Source organism: Eptatretus burgeri, chromosome 11 (assembly GCF_056783735.1).
Source record: "Eptatretus burgeri isolate ZD-2024b chromosome 11, Ebu_testis_v1, whole genome shotgun sequence".
Lineage (NCBI taxonomy): Eukaryota > Metazoa > Chordata > Myxini > Myxiniformes > Myxinidae > Eptatretus > Eptatretus burgeri.
The window spans coordinates 22,552,911-22,575,363 of record NC_140971.1 but is presented as its reverse complement, the minus strand read 5'-3'; the positions used below and the strand labels follow the sequence as shown (position 1 = coordinate 22,575,363).

Below are 22,453 nucleotides of genomic sequence, written 5' to 3'. Positions count from 1 at the left end.
GCGATCTGCTCGTAGGATGACCTCTTTCCCTTTGCATTGCACTTTTTTTGTACAAACATTTGCAAATGTCTTTCGCTTTTGCTTCTTAATAGTTGCATGGAAATCTACAGCATCCGGTGCCTCCTTTTCAAGACGATCAGTCTTGAACTTCTGGTATGCCTTTTCGCCAATGCTTTGAGCAGTGAAAAGGTCCTTCTCAACATCTGCTGGGGCCAATGGGCCGGTAGAAATGTTCACGAGAGTCCTCTTCTGATCTGGAGGGATTTATGAAAGAATTCTGAATAAGATCAGTGAGTGATTGGACGGCTGACTCGTCTTTTTCAATTCTCTTTTTCTGCAAATCCGGATGGCACGAAGTGGAGGAACGAGTTCCTAGCATTGCTCTTAGGCAATGAAGAAACATGCTGTAGTATTCAGCATTTACGTAATAATGGCGAATTGCACCTGGGTTTCAGCTGAAGCCTCTTGTGCCACCTGACTTCTGGGTATCCTTAATTATTGTTTCTTCAATTGTTTGGTCCACTGGTATTTTGCCAAACGGGTTATCAGCTCCTATTTGAACAGAAAATCCTCCGCTCATGAAGTATTTATACATTTCAGGATGATGAATATCCAACGACGACATTTGCGCATCGTAGAATGTCAAATATCTGGCGTAGTTTAAACGGTCATACACGAAACACCATGGGATCATGTCTCTGATCGAGGCCAGGTGCAAAAGCCAATCCCCTTCTCTTGTTGCCCGCAACAAACCCAGCACAACCTCGACCACATCTAGATAAGATATCCAAAATGCTGATAGGCTGCCATTGTTATTCTTGAGGAAGGTGCGGTACTGTTGGAAAAGGTGAATAATGCGAATGCATGAAGCATTAGACATGGCACCATCTAGTGTCTCATGGGATACATCACTGGCAAAGTCTTTGAGAACAGTTAAAGCTTCACTTTAACTTCTCATTCCACACAATTCTCATCAATGCTTCGTACATGAGTTTGTGCATTCGAATAGCGTGGTTGTACTTTCTGCCATCCAATACACCGCCAATGGAACCATCAGCAATAACTCCAGACTCTACACTTAAGTCCCTTAAACCTGCCTCTCCAAATCGTTTCCCTAGAATAGCCAACATTGTGCACAATGTGTGAAAAACACTCATTCTGAGAACTATGCAACCAAATCTTTCTTGATGCTTATAAACTATCTCCAAAGCTTTGGCATATAGTGCCTGGTCAAACACACAAACAATTTCAGATAGTTCCACGGATTCCATGATTTTGAGTGATTGATTCAGTACCTCATTTACCGTAAACAACCCTGTGGCTGGTGCATTAACGGTTGGGAGGTATGATGTGGTATCCTGAACTACAACAATGTTGTCTCGGATTTTTATGTTAAATCCGGTCCAACTGCTCACATCCTGAGAATTAGTGGCAGAGAGACGTGCCAAGACCCAAGCTATATTTTTTTAGTGTGGCGCTATTTACAGCAGCTGTTGTATCATGTTCAGTAGTAAAAATCAAATGTGGACCAACTCACTTACCAGCAATATACAATGGTATTGTATCTATCTGTCTCTGATGTAATGCTTCGCCTCTGATTTCTCAACTATGGGAGTGCATCTATCCGGGAGTGGCCCAATTGGTTTTCTTTGAACAGCTATGCCATTTACCCTGTGTGATGTCCCCCCCCCCCCTCCACTCAATGTTTCCTCAAGACGATCAATGTTATCCCAAGCTAATGTTGTAAAGACACCTGGATGAATGTCAAATGGTAGTGGGGTGTCTTCACCACATGACAACTTTTGCAGACTAAGAGTCGTGTCTATTTCCTCAAGTTTTGAATGTGATACACCGTGTCCTAAACGATTTAATGTCTCAATTAACTCGACATTTCCTGTCAATGATTTTACCGCGAAAGATAAGAGAACATGCTTCGGTGGTTTTGCCCTGCCATTCGTAATATTAAACATAAACACGAGGTCTTGTCCAAATGAATTTGCCAGTCTCTCTTCCCTCTCTGAATTTGAGTTATTGCCTATATCTCCGGTTAGTAGTGTGCTGAAGAAACTTTTAACAGGCTCGGGAACACAACAGTTCTTTATTTCAGTATCCGGAGGCCACTCCTGACTTATCTCCTGTGCTCTGATAATTTTCCGAAGTTGTAAGGCTGCTTTTGTCAAGACATTGTCTTCCTCCTGGGACGAGAAGATGTTGTATTTCTCTCTCATGGAAAAGTGTTCCTTTGCAAGCTGCTCAGTTTTCAGGCTTGCTGGATAAACCAGAAGTTTACGGTTTGTATCATTTACAAACCGGAGAGTTTCGCTAAACTCTTGTTCTAGCTTTCTGCGCAAGTGTTTCTTTGTTGATGGTTTCACTTATTTGATGCCATGAGCAAGAAGACGAGTAGCTAATTTGGATGTTAGATGTGTCATTGGAATGATATCTGGGTGAAGGATGAAGTCATTTTGAATGTAAGAAAACAATTCAATTTCTGCCTGCTCTAATGCATTAACATCCTTAGTCTCAGGATCGTCAATGTCTTGCCTACCCCCTTGAGACAATTCATGATCCTCCTTTGTGTAAAAACGATAGCATGTGCGGTGGTAATGAGCTTCTGCTGCCACTAGTTCTCCATCAAGGAGGGCTAGAATTCTAGTGTCCTTTTTTTCGTGAAGCAGCATCCCATACTGTTTGGTCAGCGCGCAGCTCTCGACATTGCACTAATCGTTCTCTTGTATTTTGTCCTTTAGGATACTTAACTTTCAGACAGAATATCCACGTGGCATCATGTACTCTGCCCGTACTAACGCTTTTTCTCGGCAGCTGCCTCAAAAAAATGTCCGCAGCAGATTCTTCCTTCGTGGCTTCTTTTTTCACTCTTGCGTCCAGGTCTCTTTTCATTGTAAAAAGACTCCGACATCGGCGATGATACCGTATTGGGGGAATTTCCCCAGCAGGAAGGTCCTTTCCTAAGTCCAAGACTGGGATACATTTTCTAATAGTTGCAGCATTCAAAAGCATTTCCCATGACACTGGGTCTTGTGGCGATGTGAATTTGGCGCCAGGGTCTTTTTCATCACAGTTTAGAAGACAAACGACAGTGGAGGGGTCCAGTCGAGCTCTCTTCGGTGGTAAGGTGGGGCCAGCGTCCATTGCTTTTTTGATGTTGTGACTGTTGGGTCATTCTCAATGAAGAATCTGTGATAAGCAAAGCAAAAACTTACTACCCAATGCAAATAGTGTTGGGTTATTATAAATTTCTTTTAAATATTTCTAGGAATTGTAAGCTTAAATCTTGGGCTACAATTGGTGGAACGTTACAAAGAAAACTAAAGGTGAAACGTACCATGAAACCATTTAAAAGACACCACGAAAGAAGGAATTGATAACATGGAAAAGTTGTCCAATTTAAAACTGAATGCACAACAAATAATGATTACTCCCTCTTCCTGGACCTAAATGGTACAATGCACAGATAACAACACATGTTTAATTAATTAATTGAATTGATATTGTTACTTGCACCTTTCTGTTTATATTATGACATGGAAGGTTACAAAATGCAGCCTGTCTTCGATCTTGGAAGTTGTCCTTGCAATCTTACCTGCATTGTTTGATCGTATGTCAACTAGAAGATGTGAAAAGATGGATTACATTGATGATCAAATTCTCCTGATGAAACTTAAAACAAAAGCCTGAATATTGCCATATATTGCACGGGTGCAAATTAACGGTCGCCCGGTCGCTAATGGCGCCAAACTTTTGTGCTGGGAGGGTACGCAATACTGCCTTACCTGCCCGGCTGGTGAATCACCGGTGATTTCTGTTATTTTGTACAATTTGTACCAGCTTCTCTACTAGTTTTCTCAACCAGAACTACTGTTTTTGTCCGCAGAAATCCGTAGAAATCACTGGTAATTCTGCGGCGGCCATTTTGTCTGTTTTCATCTCGTTCCAAATCACGCGTGATTACGCGAGATTTGACTGTTTGGACGCATTTTCTCATGCCCAGGTTGGTTAAATGAGTGAATTTGGGTGAATGAGTGAGTTTCATGGGTGAGGTTAGGTGAATGAGTGAGTTTGATGAGGCTTTTGGGTTAATGAGTGACTTTGATGGGTGAGGTTAGGTGGATGAGTGAGTTTATATGTGATGTTGGGTGGACGAGTAGTACCCCCACCATTGTCCATCGTCCATTAAGCACCCCATCACCCACAAAAATGCCCCCCCCAGCACTACTCACAACCCCCCTACCCCCCTATCACCCACACAAAAAAGGTCCCCCCATCACCCACAACCTCTTCCTCCCTGCGCCATCCCCCCACCCCCACCCCACTCATCAAACTCGCTCATCCATCCATCCAACTCACTCATCCATCCAACCTCCTCCATCAAACTCACTCATAATGCAAACCTCCTCCATTAAACTCACTCATCCAACCAACCTCACTCATCAAACTCACTCAATCCAACCAACCTCACTCATCAAACTCACTCATGTGAGTATATTGTTACGAATTCTGGCCCGCCCGGCGTGCGATCGGCCACGTAACTCCAATCACGACGCGTCGCCCACCGGAACGGACAATTCAGTCGTGACCCTCTTGGAACTACCACCAAGGAACTAGCCACGGGTGGGGGTTTAACCTCACCACAACTCGGTCCGCATTCTACCCGCGCGAAATAGGGTGAATCGCCAAATGTCGATATACCTAAGTACCCGCGCGGGTAGCGTACCGAGGAGTTGTGCCACGTCGCAGGTCGACTCCGGACACGAACCGCTGAAGCGGCTCGTTCCGTGCTGCAGGGATAATCGAGCGGAGTTATCGTCGACCTCGACGTTTCGTGATTATTTACCGGGTGCTTACACCCTTCTCCCAATTTATTCCGCGATTCAAGATGGCACTTTCAAAAGGGAAAAAGACGACGAACGGGATACATTTCACAGGTCAGGTCAGGTATGGGAGCATGTGCCAGAACAGCACGTCGCTGCGTCCACTTTCCGCCGGTACTCCAGGGGCCTCCGTCTGGCCATCCCCCAGGCAGATGCCAGGCCCATCCCCATCTCCTTGAGATGATGGTCAACTTGTTGCAACCATGAGGCACGTGGTCGACCCACTGGCCTCCTCCACTCATGAGACTCCCTCGCTGAGAGAATCTGGTGAGCAGGATCAGCGTCAGGAAAACGAGCCACATGTCCATACAGCCGCAACTGACGCTCACGGACTATGCAGGTAACAAATCTCATCCGAGTCTCTCTCAGCAACCGCTCGTTGGACACAAAATCCGACCAGCGATAGCCAAGGATTCTCCGAAGAGACCTGGTACCAAAGGAATTAAGTCTCCGTCTCAGATCCTTGGTCAGAGTCCAAGTCTCGCACCCATAGAGCAAGACTGGAAGTACCAAGGACCTGAAGACTCGGACTTTCGTCCTCCCACACAGGTACCGGCAGTGCCACACCCCATGATCCAGTGAATCCATGACTCCCCAGGCCCGACCCAGACGTCTATTGACCTCTGACTCGCAGCCAGCAGAGACATGAATATCACTGCCAAGGTAAGTGAATCTCTCCACGACCTCAACATCCTCACCACAAACAGACACAGACAGGACAGCAGCATCCAAGATGTCACCGAAAGCCTGGATCTTAGTTTTGACCCAAGAAACCCGTAATCCCAACGGCTCCGACTCCTCATTCAGCACCTCAAGGGCCCCCAAGAGGATGTCTAAAGTCTCCGCAAAGATGACTGCATCATCTGCAAAGTCAAGATCCGAGATCTTGACATTCCCAAATGACGCACCGCAACTTGATCTCTCCGACATCCTTCCTAGAATCCAGTCCATACAAGTGCTGAAAGGTGTGGGGCAAGTACACATCCCTGACGAACTCCAGTAACAACTGGAAATAAGTCAGAGATGGTACCACCACACTTCACAGCACTCTCAGTACCAGAGTAGAGTTCAGACATCAGATCGATCAGTTTTGGTGACACCCCACGAAGACCAAGAATCCTCCAGAGGACATCCCGATTCACTGAATCGAACGCTTTACAGAGATCAACATAGGCTGCAAGCAGCCCCTGCCGAAACTCTCGTCTGCGTTCGGTGAGGACACGAAGTGCAAGGATACGGCCACTCGTTGACCTCTTTGGTGTAAAGCCTGACTGCTCTGGACGCTGGTGCTCAAGCAGATGGTGGCGAACCCTATCGAGAATTATCCGAGCAAAGACCTTGCCCGGCACTGAGAGCAGCGTCACCCTCGGTAGTTGTTGCAGTCTTGGCGATCACCCTTCCCTTTCCAGAGAGGGACAACAAGGCCCCTCTTCCAGTCAGTTGGGATGATGCCTGTGTTCCAGGCAGAGCACAAAACTGCATGCAACGACACGAGTGCAGCATTTCCACCAGCCTTGAGAAGTTCGGCATGGATGCCACAGATCCCTGGAGCTTTGCCCCGTTTCAACTGGTTCACCGCAGCCCGTGTTTCCGCAAGCGTAGGTGGACCACAGTTGATTCGAGGGTCAGCAACAGGGATTGTAACACCCTTGACGTCCAACTCAACAGTTGGGGGATCAGCCTGGTACAACTGCTCAAAGTAACCGGCCCAGCGGGCCTTCACTTCAGATTCCTCTGTCAAGAGCCTACCACTCTCTGCTCGAACTGTAGTGCTCCGAGGGATGGGATGGGCTTGGATGAACGTAATGCGCGAATTCCCCTGTAAGCGGGACGAGAATCACCTGTCCACAGGTGATGCTCTACCCCCTCACAGATTCCTCGCACATAGGCCTCCTTGTCCACCCTCAGTGCACGTACAGTTTTACGCCTCAGCTCCCTGAACAGCTCAGCTCTGCCATTCAGCCTGGCCCTGCGACTCTGGTCAATGGTATCCAGTGTCCCTTGAGAGACAAAATTCTTCTTTGCCCTGCGGTGAGCTCCAAGGCATCCACCGGCAACATCAAGGACGGTGGTCTTGAAGGCGCTCCACAACTCTTCAGGACCCCCCAAAGCACCCAGACCCCCAAGTGTCCACTCAGCCTGTTCGCAAACTCCTCAGCTACTCTCTCATCCCTGAGCTTGGCAACATCCAGCCTCGGCTGGGGTGGTACCATTCTCCAGGATTTAAGGTGCAGCTTTAGAGTTGCTACAACAAGCCTGTGGTCAGTATTGAGGAACTGAGCACTCCGGTAGACCCTGCAGTTCTGGATCATCCTTCAACGACCATCAATGAGGACATGGTCAATCTCCTTTGCCACACCGCCAGCGTTGGAATACCAAGTCCAGCGATGAGCTTGTGGGCACTGAAACCATGAACCAGCCACTCTAAGTCCATGACTTCTTGCAAAGTCAAGGAACTTAGTGCTATTCTGGTTCATAGTTCCTGACCCATGGGGACCAACACACACCTCATAACCGTCCCTATCAGTTCCAGTCGATGCATTGAAATCCCCCAAGACTAGAAGTGTATCTCGCCTGGGGCACTGATCAACCACAGACTCGAGTGTGGCGTAGAATGCATCCTTCACGGTGAGATCACTCGCCTCAGTCGGAGCATAAACAGAGACCAGGGAAATGACACCTTAGGAGTGACGAATCCTTAATCTCATAATACGCTCGTTGACCGGTGTTACCTCAATTATCATTGGGGTCAGCTTATTGGACACAGCTACAGCAACTCCTTGGGTATGGTAACCATCAGAGCGACCAGACCAATAGTAGGTGTAACCACCCACCATTATCTCGCCGCAATCCGGTCTCCGAACCTCAGAGAGAGCTGCAATCCCGATGTCCAAACGCTTGAGCTCAGATGATAACAGAGACAGGTGATCATCCTCTCTTAGGGATAGGACATTCCAGGCACCCACCGAAGGGACCGCCTCAGGTTAACCCAAGGAGACCGCCGTCTGGTGGACGACACCTCAGCACCACTCCGACACACTCTCCCGCAATCTGACCCAGGGATGTTACCCCGTGGTTTCCCTCCTATCAAAGATTGGGGGTCCTGAAGGCTTTGCCCCAATCCCGTCATCCGGTGAGCTGCCCTGCGAAGGGAAGCTGCACAGGAGGTACTCCCACGGAGTGGGTTTTCAGATTTTTTTGCGTTTTTGCGTTTTGCGGAATGAAGGGTTTTACGGTGGCCGGAGTGCAAATCCTGCCACCAACCTCCTAATAAGAAATGACCCAACTGCAGGAGGACGTCCGCAGACACAGTTGGGCACTAGATACATTTCACACAAGGACATTTATTATAACACACAAGCAAGGGGCAGTCATGCAATTTACAGGCAATGCAATGAAAATTAATCATGCACGGGACGGGGACAAAGACACGAGCAAGGCAAAAGCACTACAACTGACTATTAGTTATTCTTTACGAGCACTTAAACTGTTTTACTTATGGAGACTGGCACCACAAACACACATATAAAAGCCCAAAGAAATAAAAGGAAGAACGTGACCGTGTGGTGAGCTCCCCAAGCTCGTGTCCTCCACGATTCGGCTCTGCACACGATCTGGAACAACTCCGCCACGACCACCGACCCCCTCAAAGTGCCCTCGATCCAGAGCGACCCAGCCAGCACGGTCCGGCGAGCGAGGTCCAGCGAGCGAGCCTTCGCGTCCACTCACAGGCACGCCTCAGACCTTGTCGCGCTCGCGTTTCTCCTCCGCGGAAAAAAACTCGCCCTCGCATTCCTTTTCTTTTTCCAAACTCAACTCGCTCGCGCTCGCGTGCCGCCCCTTATCTTCACCAAGCCCCGCCCCTTGCGCTCGCGTTCCGCCTCTTTTCCACCAAGCCCCACCCCTTCTCAACTCTCACCCCTCCTTTTAGAACATGCGGGAAACTTCAATAAGGAAGGGTTTTTCCCGCCAAATCGGTGACGCTCGCACTGCCGCGGTATTCTTCTTTTTCCCTTGCAGGGTGAAATCCACCGCGGCGACTCCATTCGTTCGGGGGAGGGAGGCGGGGGCCACCTGCTTTCCCTCGTTGAAGGCCAGGCCTCTGGCAACCGTATGCCGAGGTAGAACGCGGTGGTTGTTGAGGCGGCGTGGTTGGTGGTTGTTGTAATGGTGGCATGGTTGGCGTTGTGGTTGTTGTGTGGTTGATCCAAAATAACGATAGATAAAGCAAAACAGCTATCTCAAAGGATCGCAGCCCGGTGAACACGGAAATTCCCTCTAAACAACGGTGGGGAAATCTAACTACACAATTACTTATCGTCATAACTGATCTAAGGTCCTTTATGGTGTATTGTGAATTTCCACATCCGTAACAATATTAAAAGTGTTTGATATCAAATTTGTGACTTTTGTCTTTATTTTATCGGGCCGGTAGAAATTCTGCTGGGCCGGTAACTTTTTCTAGTCACTGGCCCTGCTGGCCGGTGGATAAAAATGTGAATTTGCACCCCTGTATTGAGTAAACTCGAAACTAAGAGGAGCATGCGTTAATTTGAAACCCTGGAAATCATAAGCAGATTTTATGTCAATATCACATTTATAAACCAAAATGAGTCAATAAAAACATCAGAATCGTCACACACAGCCTCAGGAATAGGCATTCCATAACTATTCAGACACCATTCCCTCATTCATTACTTGTTTTAGTCAAATACATGTTCTTCTGGGCTATTTTTGCAACCTCTAGAATTGTGACCTTTGGTTGACCTCTGATGACCTTCATATTGAAATAATTTGCATTATCTAGTGTCATTATGATAGAGCGTACATAGACATACAATTTTAGTATTAGATTTTCAATTTTGGTCGATCAACTCAAAAACTACAGTCATTATGGTTTCCCCTACCCACGAAACCCTGGATTTTAGGTATTTACAACAAATGGTTCAAAATCAATTGCTCTGAAATAAAATTTTGCAAAAGCAACTCAATAATGTCCCCTTTGAATCATCTGAAGACCTCTCTCTCTCTATCGAGTGCAGCCTGTGGCTGCTAGTTTCATCACTAGTTGGGACGTGGCTATACCGCTGATGCAGTGTCCCCCTTACCAGTACACTGGTGCTCATTTTGCCGACCTCGGAAGGATGACAGGCTGAGCCAACCTCCTGGTGTATTTTTTTAATTCAGCGGCCAACGGGGCTTGAAACCCAGGACCCTTGGATCCCAAATCACCACCCTAACCACTAAGCTAACACCAGGCTTAAATGAAGACCTCTAAAATATGCATTCCAAGTGTTTACATCAGCATTGGGTGATTTGTTACTTTATTCTAGCAACATGACTTGCCCTATGGTCAATTTTGGGCAACCCCTAAAATTGGTGACCTTTTGACCTCTGGTGACCTACATAATGAAATATTTTGCATAAACCTTCTTGATTTATATAGAGGGTACATAGACAGACATTATGAGTGGTATATTGTTAAGATTGAACCATCCAGAGCGAAACAGTCATTTTAGTTTCCCCGACCCACAAATTTTGGTCTTCAAAATATAGTGGTAGGGTGATGTTTGAGAGGTGAAAACTACCAGAAAGCTGTCAATTTCACACTGCTATCACCTCAATTCCTCATCTGTAGGTCCTAAACTATCAACAAAACATAGTGAGACTTTGTCACCAGAGATGGTACCCATATCTGGTCTGGCCCATGGACGAGTAATGGCAGGGGATTTTTTGGCGTGAAGATGGCGTGGATAAGCGTCATTGTCTGCTGTGGTCAAAGTTCTTGGAAATGGATCATTTAAACCTTCAATACTAAAACAGCACCTGCAAGCTACACATCCTCCCCATGCATCTGATGACCATGCTACCTTTTGAGGAAAAGAGAGCCAGATTTAGGGCTGCAGGAACACTGGCCAAACATGGCTTCGTATCGAACAAGAAACCAATGCTTGAAGCTTCCTATCACATAGCACAGCAAATAGCAAAGGCAAAGAAACCTCACGACATTGCCGAGAAGTTGATTAAACCTTGTGCCTTAGACATGGTTGAACATGTATGTGGGAAAGAAGCAAAACAGAATATTCAAGACACTCCCCTTTCTAATGACACAATTCATCGACGTATTCGTGAAATGTCTCAAGATATTTGTCAACAAGTTCTTGAACCGATCAAATCTAACCCAGCAAAAATTTCTTTGCAACTTGATGAATCCTGTGATGTTGCTAATTTTTCACAACTGCTTGTTTTTATCTGGTACATATGTGGAAAAGAACTGAAGGATGAATTTCTCTTCTGTGAAACTCTCCAACAAACCACAAAGGCTGCTGACATAATGCAGAAAATAGAAGACTTCTTTGAAAGGAACAATCTCACATAGGAAATAGTTGGTTCAATTTGTACTGATGGAGCCCAAGCCATGATGAGAGTTGGATCAGGCTTCACTACACTTGAAAAACAAAAGGCACCCCATGTGATAACAACGCATTGTGTTCATCACAGATATGCATTAGCTGCGAAAACCATTCCTGAACATATGAAAATGGTTTTTCAGAAAGTTATTGAGGCTGTTAATTTCATTCGTGCCTGAGCACTGAATCTCACCACTTGTTTAAAGCTTTTTGTGATGAGATGGGCTCTGAGCATTCCATTCTTTTGCTTCATACTGAGGTGAGGTGGCTCTCACGTGGACTTATTCTGAACTGAGTGTTTGAGCTCCATACTGAGGTAGAGATTTTTTTCGTGACCGAGATTCAAAGCTGTGGGAAAAGTTTTCCGATTCAAAGTTCATCGCCTCTTTAGGGTACCTCTCAGATATATTTACCTATCTTAAGGCCCTGTCACATCTTGACGATTTAGCCAACGTATGCCTGACTTGTGCAAAATTTGGCTAAAACACTGGCACACGTCGAATACGTTATGGGTAAGTTTGTATACGTTAAGAGCACGCTGGCATACGTCGTAGTACGCTGGCTTTTTTTTCGTAGTACGCCGAGCTGTTAGACAAATTTTCAATGCTTGAAATTTTTCGACGCATGCCAGCGTATGACTCACGTTCTGCATAATGTTGGCCATAAGTTGTAGGCACGTTACGCGATCGTTGACACACGTTACTTATAAGTTACTCATAAGTCGAAACACGTCGAGGTAATGTTTAGCGAACCCGAAACTTATTTCAAACCTACGAATAACGTGTTGTAGGCACGTTACGCGATCGTTGACACACGTTTGTTAGGGTTTTTTCGGGTAACACACACCCTGGTGTTTTTTATTTTTATTTTTTTCTTCGGTATGATGGTGATGTTGACACTTCGATTTCTAGTGCGGTTATAATATAATATAATTAATAGGCTGCCGCTCAACGATTTAAATCATAACCGCACTAGAAATCGAAGTGTCAACATCACCGTCATACCGAAGAAAAAAAAAAACCAAAAAAAAAACCAGGGAGTCTGGAACACTGACACTAACCATTACCTTGACGTGTTTCGACTTATGAGTAACTTACAAGTAACGTGTGTCAACGATCGCGTAACATGTCTACAACTTATGGCCAGTGTATGCGGAACGTGTCATACGCCGAGTATGTCGAAAAATTTTCAACATGCTGAAAATTTGTCGACGTATGCCAGCGTGCTTCAGCGTGCTATTAACGTATACAAAACTTACCCATAACGTATTCATCGTGTGTCAGCGTATTCGGCAAATTTTTCATACATCGGCATACGCTGGCTAAAACGTTAAGGTGTGACAGCAGCTTGACACTTCGATGTCGAGTGCGGTTATGATTTGAATCGTCGAGCGGCAGCCTAGTAATAGCCTACGCCACGTGATCGTCGGCGATACGCTGCCGTGCGCTATGCATAAGTTAGACTATCGTTGGTCATAGGTTGTGAACGCCAACAACACGCTCAGCATTCGTTGATCAAAGTTATCTATATGTTATCGAAACGTTCCGTGTATGTTACTAATACGTTATGCATACGTCCAACTCGTTATGAATACATCCAAAACTGGAAAAAAACATCAATAGTTCATCGTACGCCAGTGTTTTACATACATTTTGATACCTTGCCATACCCTGGCTAAAACGTCAAGGTGTGACAGGGCCCTTAAGGAAGAAATTTGATAGAGTTGGTGTTGATTTCTTGATGAAACTCACAGATTCATTCCTGCTTCTTACTCAGCGAGCCTTCAAAGTGCTTGTTCCCTTTGTCACCACATATCTATGTGAATCAGGTTTCTATACTTTAGTAGCAATGAAGACGAAGGCAAGGAACCGCCTGAAAGCCGATGACGACATGAGGGTAGCGTTGTTATCAACAGCTCCTCGAATAAATAAACTGGTTGACTCAATGAATCAGCAAAGTTCCCACTGATAATGCTTCTGGTATTTTTGTTTGATCTCGTTTGATATAAGTGGACTGTGTGTGTTTTTTCCCCCCTTTATGAAAGATTATTTGGTGCAAAACCTAAATAATAAAGTTGCTCCATCTCCTTTTTAGCTCGCCTGTTCAAAGAACAGAGAGCTATCGCGATACCCCTGGCGTGAGCCTCAGCGTCAGCGTGAAAATGTTAAAGTTTTTGGTGCAAGTTATTTTTTCCTTTGTAATGTTTTTATCTATCACACTATTTTTTTTTATACACCCGATATATATATATATATATATATATATATATATATATATATATATATATATATATATATATATATATATAATATATCGGGGCGTATTATGTGATACTGGTCGTCCGTCCGTCTGTCTGCCTGTCCGTCCGTCCGTCCGTTCCTGTCCGCACTCAAACTCCCAAAGTTTTCAACTTTCATGTTTCATATTTGGGACGTAGGTACAGACTGTGGAGACGGTGTGTCATGACATACGTTCGTCATCTAAAGTGGTTGCCATGGCAACCAGGATGCTGTTTTCCATGTAGTAGCACAATTCTGTATATACCTACTTGTTCGGGCGTATATTCTGCTCACTTGCGCTCTTGTTACTGATTACAATACACAAATACATATATTGCTTTAAAATTATTTGGATCAGACTTCACTGCAATGCTTTATAAAAAATATTAATTATTAGACTAGTCTTTTAAAAACGATAAATGTATAAACAGGTGAGCATTGGGTGGCTTTGACACAAACTCTGGTTTTCTGTGCCTCTATGCCGGCTATGCATTTTTTTGCAGGGGAGTAAGGGGGTAAATGGCGAAATACATCAAGCCGAGGGGGTAAATGACAGAAGGGTTGAAAATCACTGGTGTTAGCTATCCTGCCAAACCCCACTCATATAATGCAGCTTATTAATTTGTGAGCCAATTGCATTACGACAACAAATGGAAAGTCAAAGCAAGCTCAACAAACTAAATGATAATGGAACTTCCACACACTGTTTTCCATTATTGTCAGAGCTGACATGGTGAGATACAGGATGTGATTTGTTTGTTTGTTACCTGCACACGCAAAGCGAAAATCTGGCTTAAGCAATTGGTTCACTTCTGTCTGTCTGTCTGTCCGTCTGTCCATGTGTCTACAAATGTCAGTTTATGATCGAGGTACAACTTGATTTCAATTGAATGTTTTATTTTGAACATGGATCAGAAAATATACCTGTAGTTTAACAGTACATTGTCTCTGAATTCGTCCCAATCACATATGCGCAGAGGAGTGAGATTATTTTAATTATTTTTTAAATTTTTTTTTTTTTTTTTTAACTCTGCGCGTCTGGAAACCAAACAAAATTGAAAATCATTCCAAACTGGAAACTTGCTGTTTTTAAGGACGTCACAAAGGACACAAACAGGCACGAAGAACCAATGTAACATGTTAAATATGGTGGTGTCAAAGAGGGTTCACCTCACCAATGGTGGTAAACTTCTGATTTATTTATTTATTTTTCGACCATTACAATCTTTATTTTATTTCAATTGAATTATATACTTGAACACTGGAAAACGCAAATCACATTTTTGACACTTTCAGAACCCTTCCATTTAGCAGTACTTGGACAAAATATGAAGGCATTTTCCGTCATCCCGACCAATCAAATTTGCCACTAGTCGACTCCGCCCACATCCTTGTTTGTCTCGACAGCATGGGATAAGGTGTTCTATGAACTCTCTAGTTTGTTTATTTTTTATTTATTTTTTTTTACTTTTTGTTGATGGGCTCTGCTTGGTCTGATGACAAAACACACTGTGTTTGAAAATAATTATTTTAAATAACTTCCGTTTAAAAGTGATAATTTGAAGATTGACATAAGTAGCCTTATAGCTGCAGTTCGCTCCTTACCCTGCAGCATTTTACATTATTATTGTGAATTTTTGTAATAACGTGTGAGGTGATTCTTAACAACTTGAATTATCATTTTCTACCGTGTCATTTGACATGCAAGATGTAAATTTTTATTTGCTCCTGCATTTGCCAGAAGGATATATGCAGGACAGCAAGGCAGCTGTATGTCCTGAGGATGAAAACCACGAATCGATGATAAAAACGGAGTCAGGTGAGATTACCTGCTGTGGATTGAGTGCCGGGTGTTTGGCCTGCATTTGCTTTCTAAACCTGTTTGATAAGAGATTCGTTTTGGTTCATTTACAGGGCAGTATGCTATTTACAAAGAACAATCCAGTGTCTGCACATCGCAAGACGAGCTGTGATTATAAAGCTGGCAAAACCTTTTTTAACCTCAGCCACCAAAGGTGGATGGAGGTTATGTTTTTCACCCCTCTCTGTTTGTCTGTGAGTAGGATATCTCAAAAAGTTATGGATGGATTTGCACAAAATTTGGTGGACAGTTTGGGTGTGTGATAAGGATGAATTGATTCGATTTTGGTGAAGATTCAGATCCGGATACGTTAATTTTTAAAACTGATTCTTCACCATTGAGATATCGGGCCAGAAACTATATATAGCACGATATTTCAAAAAGATGTCGATAGATTCGGACGAAACTTGGTGGATGAGCTGGGGAGGTGACAAGAACAAGCCAATTAGATTGTGATGTGTGACGAGGACAAATTGATTTGACTTTGGTGAAGATCCGGATCCGGGAACTTTTTACGTGATTCTTCACCATTGAGTGTTTGAGCCAAAAACTATATATATATATATATATATATATATATATATATATATATATATATATATATATATATATATATATATATATATATATATATATATATATATATATATATATATATATATATATATATATATATATATATATATATATATAGCAGATATCTCTAAAGGTTACGGATGGATTCAGACAAAACTTAGTGGACAGGTTGGGTGTCTACCAAGGACGAATTGATTCGATTTTAGTGAAGATCCAGATCCGGATCCAGATATGAGAATTATTAAATTTTTACCCTCGCCAGAGGAGAGGATATTGCACTTGGGTCCGTTGGTTTGGTATTTGTAAAAAAGGACGACTTGATTAGGCTTTGGTGAAGATCTGGATCTGAGAATTTTTAAAGTGATTCTTCACCATTGAGTGATCGGGCTAAAAACAATATATAAGCATGATATCTCAAAAAATTATGGACGGATTCGGACGAAACTTGATGGACAGGTTGGATGTGTGACGAGGACGAATTGAGTTGATTTTGGTCAAGATTCTGATCTGGATCCGATAAGTTTTTTTTTTATTTTTTATTTTTTTTTTTTTTAAATCTGAAGGGATTCTTCACCATTGAGAGATGGGACCAAAAATGATACATAGCATGATGCAGTCTTTCAAAAAGTTGTTGATGGATTATGACAAAACTTGATGGATGAGTTGGGTCGGTGACAAGAATAAGACAATTAAATGTTGGTCAATGTCCGGATGCAGATCCGGCCTATCAGTGGGATACAAAATGTAAACTGTTCAACCTGGCGGAGGTATCCGCTCGACTGAGTTATTTACTGAGATCTAGGAGTGTTTTCTGAATACTTGCGCCGCTTGATTATCTCTTGTCCATAGATTTGGATCAGGAAACTGGGTTCCCTGATGCTCTGGTTGGCTGGGTACCTGAAATGGCTGGATGGACTGCAGCAGAGGGGAATGGTTGGGACCGTGAAGGAGAAAGACTGGGACATGAGATCTCTACTGGTAAGCCCTTTATTAATAAATAAATAAATTGTATACGTAATCGAGGCTGATGGAAGAGCTAGAGAAGAATTGAAGGGAACAAAATGCAAGGAGGTAAACACCAACGCTGGAGTGGAAGTGAGAGAGAGATTAAGGGGAGGGGGAGAAAGACACATGGGAATGAACAAGTTTCACTAAAGCTGAATGAAACAGCAAGAAGAGAAAGGGGAAATTGGGGTAAAAAAAAAAAAAAACAGTAGTGCTTGGGAATGGGGACATTTGGGGTAGAAGATGGGGCCCTTCACGTATTGTTTGTTTTCACTTCATCTGACTCAGGCCTTACTTGGCTGGCGAAGCAACAATCATATTTCCAACTAAGATCAGGCCATCCAAATTAACCTCTATATTTTTAGACCCTCGTGGAGGATCTCGAAGTCTTACTCACGTTGTTGTTCTTGTGGACTTTTTTGTTTCACAGCCCACAGTTTTCATCGAAACTTCCTGAAACTTGGCATATATATGTAAAAATACCCTGCGCAGACAGTAACCATCTCCGATTTTGAAAGTTATGACGTCAAAATATCTCCGCTAATGGAAATCGCCTAAAAAATTATCTCCGAAACGAGGCAAGCTTTTTGAATTCTGTTTGAGGGAATCGAACAGGGCATTAGCAGAGATGAATTTCCGCACATATGATACATCATTATGACGTCATATCAATTTTTGTGACGTCATTCCTATTTTTTGACATTTTTTGTTTCACAACCCAGAGTTTTCATCGGATCTTCGTGAAACTTGCCATGTATATGCAGAAAGCCCACACGCAGGCAGTAACCATCTCAGATTTTGGAAATTCTTCCTAGGAAAAAAGTTGACGTCATAAAATTGCCGCTAATGGAAATCGCCTATACCATTATCTCCAAAACTAGGCAAGCTGTTTGAATTTTGTTTGCGGGAATCGAGCCGGGCATTAGCACAGATAATTCATCGCAAACCTGATACATCACAATGAAGTCGTCATTAAGAGGACGAGGATCTTAGCTCATTCGAGCTTGTTTACAAAATAAGCACAATAAGATATACTTTTAACATGTACCCATTTTGCAAAACGGGTTTGGATTTGATGAGCTACCACCTCTTCATTTTCCATTTTCCTTTCTCTCATATTAACCCCAATCTTGTCATTTATTAATCCGAACCCTCAATCTTGCCGTTTCCTTCTTCCTAGCAGACACTACTTCAGAATGGACACCCAACACAACTGGGCTTTCAGAACAAGGCCAATCCAGCACCTTTGCGGCACCATCGACAATCCATGCAGTGCGGTCATTGCCATCGGGATCCAGGCCGAAGCAGAAATCTCGACCGGCGTTCACGACGTCATTACACACAGGCCCAGGGTTGCGCCCCAAGCCTTTTGCGTGCATCCTCTGTGGTGAACGGTTCACGCATGCCAGTGGCTTGTCACGCCACAAACGAATTCATGCAGAGAAGCCTTATAAGTGCGATATGTGTGGGAAGGAATTCCTGCTGGCGTATACACTCATAAGGCACAGCCGAATGCACACCTGAAAGAAACAAAAACACCGGGACGAACCTCAAAACGCAGGTGGACTGTCGGTGTGACACGATGCACAATGGGTTTTGGGATCAGGAACTTGTAAGTAGAAATTTGATAAGCTTGGAATAGGCTTTACGAGAAGGGCTGGAAATGTCTGTCTTTGTAGTCTGTTACCGTCATAGTTTCATACATACATATATATATACGAACACAGGGCTACTTCGGCCATGCAATGTCAATTATTTACATCAAGGTGTATTTTTTATATACTTTATCGTTTTATATAACTTCCCTGTTCCAAAACTCATAGTTTGATTTGACATAATTATTCTTGTATATCGACTTACTCGGCTTCTTGTTTTTTTGCTGTTGAATACAATTCCCAGGCCACTGGTATCCCTTTCTCATTAGGCTGAGAAAAAAAACACAGACTTCCTGTTCCTTTATGTCAATTGTTCCTTGTCAACCCATTAGTTGGTTGGCACAATTCACTGTGGTTCCAGGGTTTTAAGTCTCTTCCAACCGTTGTCTCGATCAACACCTCATGTGACGTAACCGTGCTGTTTGCACGAGTTCGGTCTGTGCAGGCGTGTGTTACACACCATTTAAAGACTTTTGCAAGGACTTTATAATGGCAGACTACACGGACGTTGCTTGCTGTTCCCATTGACGATTTAGTTACCTGACCACAAGATGGATGGAAAGAACACGTACGACGCGATGGCAACGGCTCATCATCGTCACACTGACGTCGGCAATGACATCACACGGTGCACAAATTTCCACTCTCATGCCGAGAGGCTTTATGTTTTTAGTCACATTTTCGAATTCCCAATGAGTTCCCGGAGCAAAATCCAGCGATTGGAGATGTTGCAGAGGCAATTGCGGACCGCCACGAACCCACTCGTGGAAATGGGGTATTAGAACATCTCGATTTTCATTTGTGGAGCTTGGACCACTTTTTCCAGGTGCATTTGCACAATGTTGTTTTGCTTTTTATTGACCTTGTGGATAGCTTTCATCGTCAGAGAGGAGATTCTGAAAACCTTCTTTTCTTTTTCTTTTTAGAAAATGGTGGATAAACTGACTTTTTAATTTTAGTCTCGCTGCTGTCTATACTTTATAGGTCCTTGTCTTCATCAGAAAATGATTCTGAATACGGTTTAACACCAAAGCTCGAACTCTTACAGCTGGTAATGTTTCCTGAATAGAATTGGAATCACAATGCTCACCATTTTGTTTGGTTTTTCATGTTATTAGTCATGAGTGTCGAGTTTTGTCATCACACATTTATTTGTAATTTACCTTTGATGCTTGCCGCAACATGTTTTATGTATTAGGATGAGTTCCGTTCCGAGGAACTTTGTTGCAGGAGGAGGCCGTTCGGCCCAACAATCCTGCACTTTTATTCACAATCTGTGTTTGTTTGTTTTTAAATTCTGAGCATCAAGCAAAGAAGCAGCATGTACCATTATTAAATTATTCGGTATGACTCGACCGGGGTTCGAACCACCGACCTCCCAAGACTCGGAGTGGACGCTCCAACCATTACTACACCAAGGAAGTTAATCATCTTCTTTTTGTTTTGTTCTTTGCCTTGCAGTGTTAGTAAATATTTTTCTTCCAACTTGTTTTCAATGCTTTGCAACACGTAAATCCAAGATATCGCTATGAATGTGTTAAATACGATATTGATGATTACAAGGCATTTATTTATATCGTCTCGAAGGTGGCAGTTTCCTTTTGATATTCCAAACCGAATGATGGTGAATATGTTTGTAGTTTTGTGATCAGTCTGCAGTTAATCACGACTCAACCCCTAAACTGCTGTGACGTTTTTAAATATGGTGTGATGCTCGTTACCTCCACCACCGAAGGTGGATGGAGGTTGTTTTCACCCTTGTCTCTGTTTATCTGTATGTTTGTCTGTGAGCACGATATCTCAAAAGGTTGTGGACGGATTCGGACGAAAGTTGGTGGACAGGTTGGGTGTGTGACAAGGACGAATTGATTTGATTTTGGTGAAGATCCGGATCTGCATCCGAATTTTTTTTTAAGTGATTTTTCACCATTGAGTGAGTGATAGGGCTAAAAACTATACATAGCACGATGTCTCAAAAAGTTATGTACGGCTTCAGAAGAAACTCGGTGGACAAGTTGGGTGTGTGACGGCGACGAATTGATTCGATTTTGGTGAGGATCTGATTCTGGACACGAGAATTTCTAAATTTTATAATTGATTCTTCACTATTGAGATGGGACCAAAAACGATACACAGCATGATATTTCAAAAAGTTGTGGTGGAGTTGTGATGAAACTTGGTGCATGAGTTGGATGGATGACGAGAACAAGCCGATTAGATTTTGGTTAAGGTCTGAATTCAGATTCAAACTATCAGTGGGATACAAAACATAAACTGTTCAGCCTGGTGCAGGTATCTGATCTACCAAGCACCGTTCTAGTTGATGTGTTTAAAAAACGTTTCCTCAAATTGTGCTCTTCCAAAACTGGGACTGCACTCTTCTTTGACGAGGTTGTTTTTTTGTTTTGTTTTGTTTTGTTTTTGAAGCATTAATCGAAAGGTTAATGGCCGAATTGTCAGCTTCTCCTTGCTTCTCATGGCATTTAGTATATTTTAACAACGTTCTGTTCATTTTTTTCATCCATTGTTTTATCCGTCCGCAGATGCAGACCACCACTAGATTTTTGTGAGAAAGAGGAGCTCTTTATTCCTCTTGAGCTTCTTATCCATCATCAGAAAGATTTTACTGTCTGTCGTAGCATACAGTACGTCCAGGCATTTGTTATTCGTCAAAATCTGCTCTTTATTAATTTGGCTTTCTTTCCAGTTAAAGGCCAGGCCATGTATGCTTAATGTCTGCAAAGATGGCAGAAATATGACCCTCCCCCCTCCCACTTCCCACTCCTCCCCTCAGAAGAAAGAATGTCTTGATTCATTGGCCTTGTTTCCGTACACCTTTATATTATTATATATATATATATATATATATATATATATATATATATATATATATATATATATATATATATATATATATATATATATATATATATACACATTGTACATCTGAAATTCCGTCACAAGCTCCATACACTTTTCATTTTTCAAGCTTACAAGGCACCTCTTTATATCCACTCGTTTTGTACCCAGACGAAACCATCGCTGCCTTCGAGCTTTCTTTATTGTGACATTGTGCCTTTTCCTCGTAATGTTTCTGTTCAAAACAAAATGTCCTTTGTTTCTAAAAGAGTCTAATTTGCTGGTGCAGACTATATGATGAACTTCGTGTGCACAACCTAAACGCCATTTTAAACGATTCATTACAAAGTGTCTTACTTGATAGGTTTCCATCATTTACTGACTTCAGACCAAAGTGAGGATGTGAGATCACAATGGTACGACGGCTCGGTAAACATGCACTCGGAAATTGGATCCGACTACATTCCATCATTTACCTACTTCAGAGCAAAGTGAGGATGTGAGATCACAATGGTGCTATTGTTCGGTAAACATTAGATCTGACGACACACTGAGATGTTGGTACTGTAATCACAAGATATACATGATGGAGCATACACCCTGCGTTGAAGAAGACATTAAACTGGCCGTTCTCTCTGCTTGCATCGTTTGTGAAAGATCTCGTATCATTTACTGTTCTCCAAAGCCGTAATTATTTATTTATTTATTTTGGGGGCCATTTTCGAGTTTGCTCGATCCTCGTGGAACAGCGAAGCAAATTTTACCGTGCCATTGGAAGCAAGAGTAAAACTCACCCTTTTCCACCGAGACGAGCAAACCATAACGAATGTAATTCATTTTTAAAAATTTGAATGGTTTATGAAATATTTCAAACTATGATACAAGTTCATTTGAAATTTTTTTATGAAAGACAATC

The 22,453-nt window shown here is 43.0% G+C and overlaps 1 protein-coding gene and 1 pseudogene across 4 annotated transcripts in view; one reads left to right on the top strand and one right to left on the bottom strand.

Annotated features, from left to right (window-relative positions):
- The window catches only part of LOC147016659 (uncharacterized), a 42,990-nt gene extending 20,804 nt beyond the window's left edge, over positions 1–22,186 (top strand). The window contains exons 3-5 of one of the 4 annotated variants that reach the window (XM_085845542.1): positions 15,323–15,400; positions 16,868–16,996; positions 18,204–22,186. In XM_085845542.1, coding sequence (XP_085701668.1) covers positions 15,323–15,400; positions 16,868–16,996; positions 18,204–18,547 — 551 coding nt within the window. In that variant the 3' untranslated portion in view covers positions 18,548–22,186. The remainder of the gene's footprint in view (positions 1–15,322; positions 15,401–16,867; positions 16,997–18,203) is intronic. The other 3 variants (XM_085845541.1, XM_085845539.1, XM_085845538.1) reach the window with 3 other exon arrangements.
- Positions 942–3,153, bottom strand: LOC147016660 (uncharacterized; annotated as a pseudogene).
- Positions 22,187–22,453: the final 267 nt, after the last annotated feature.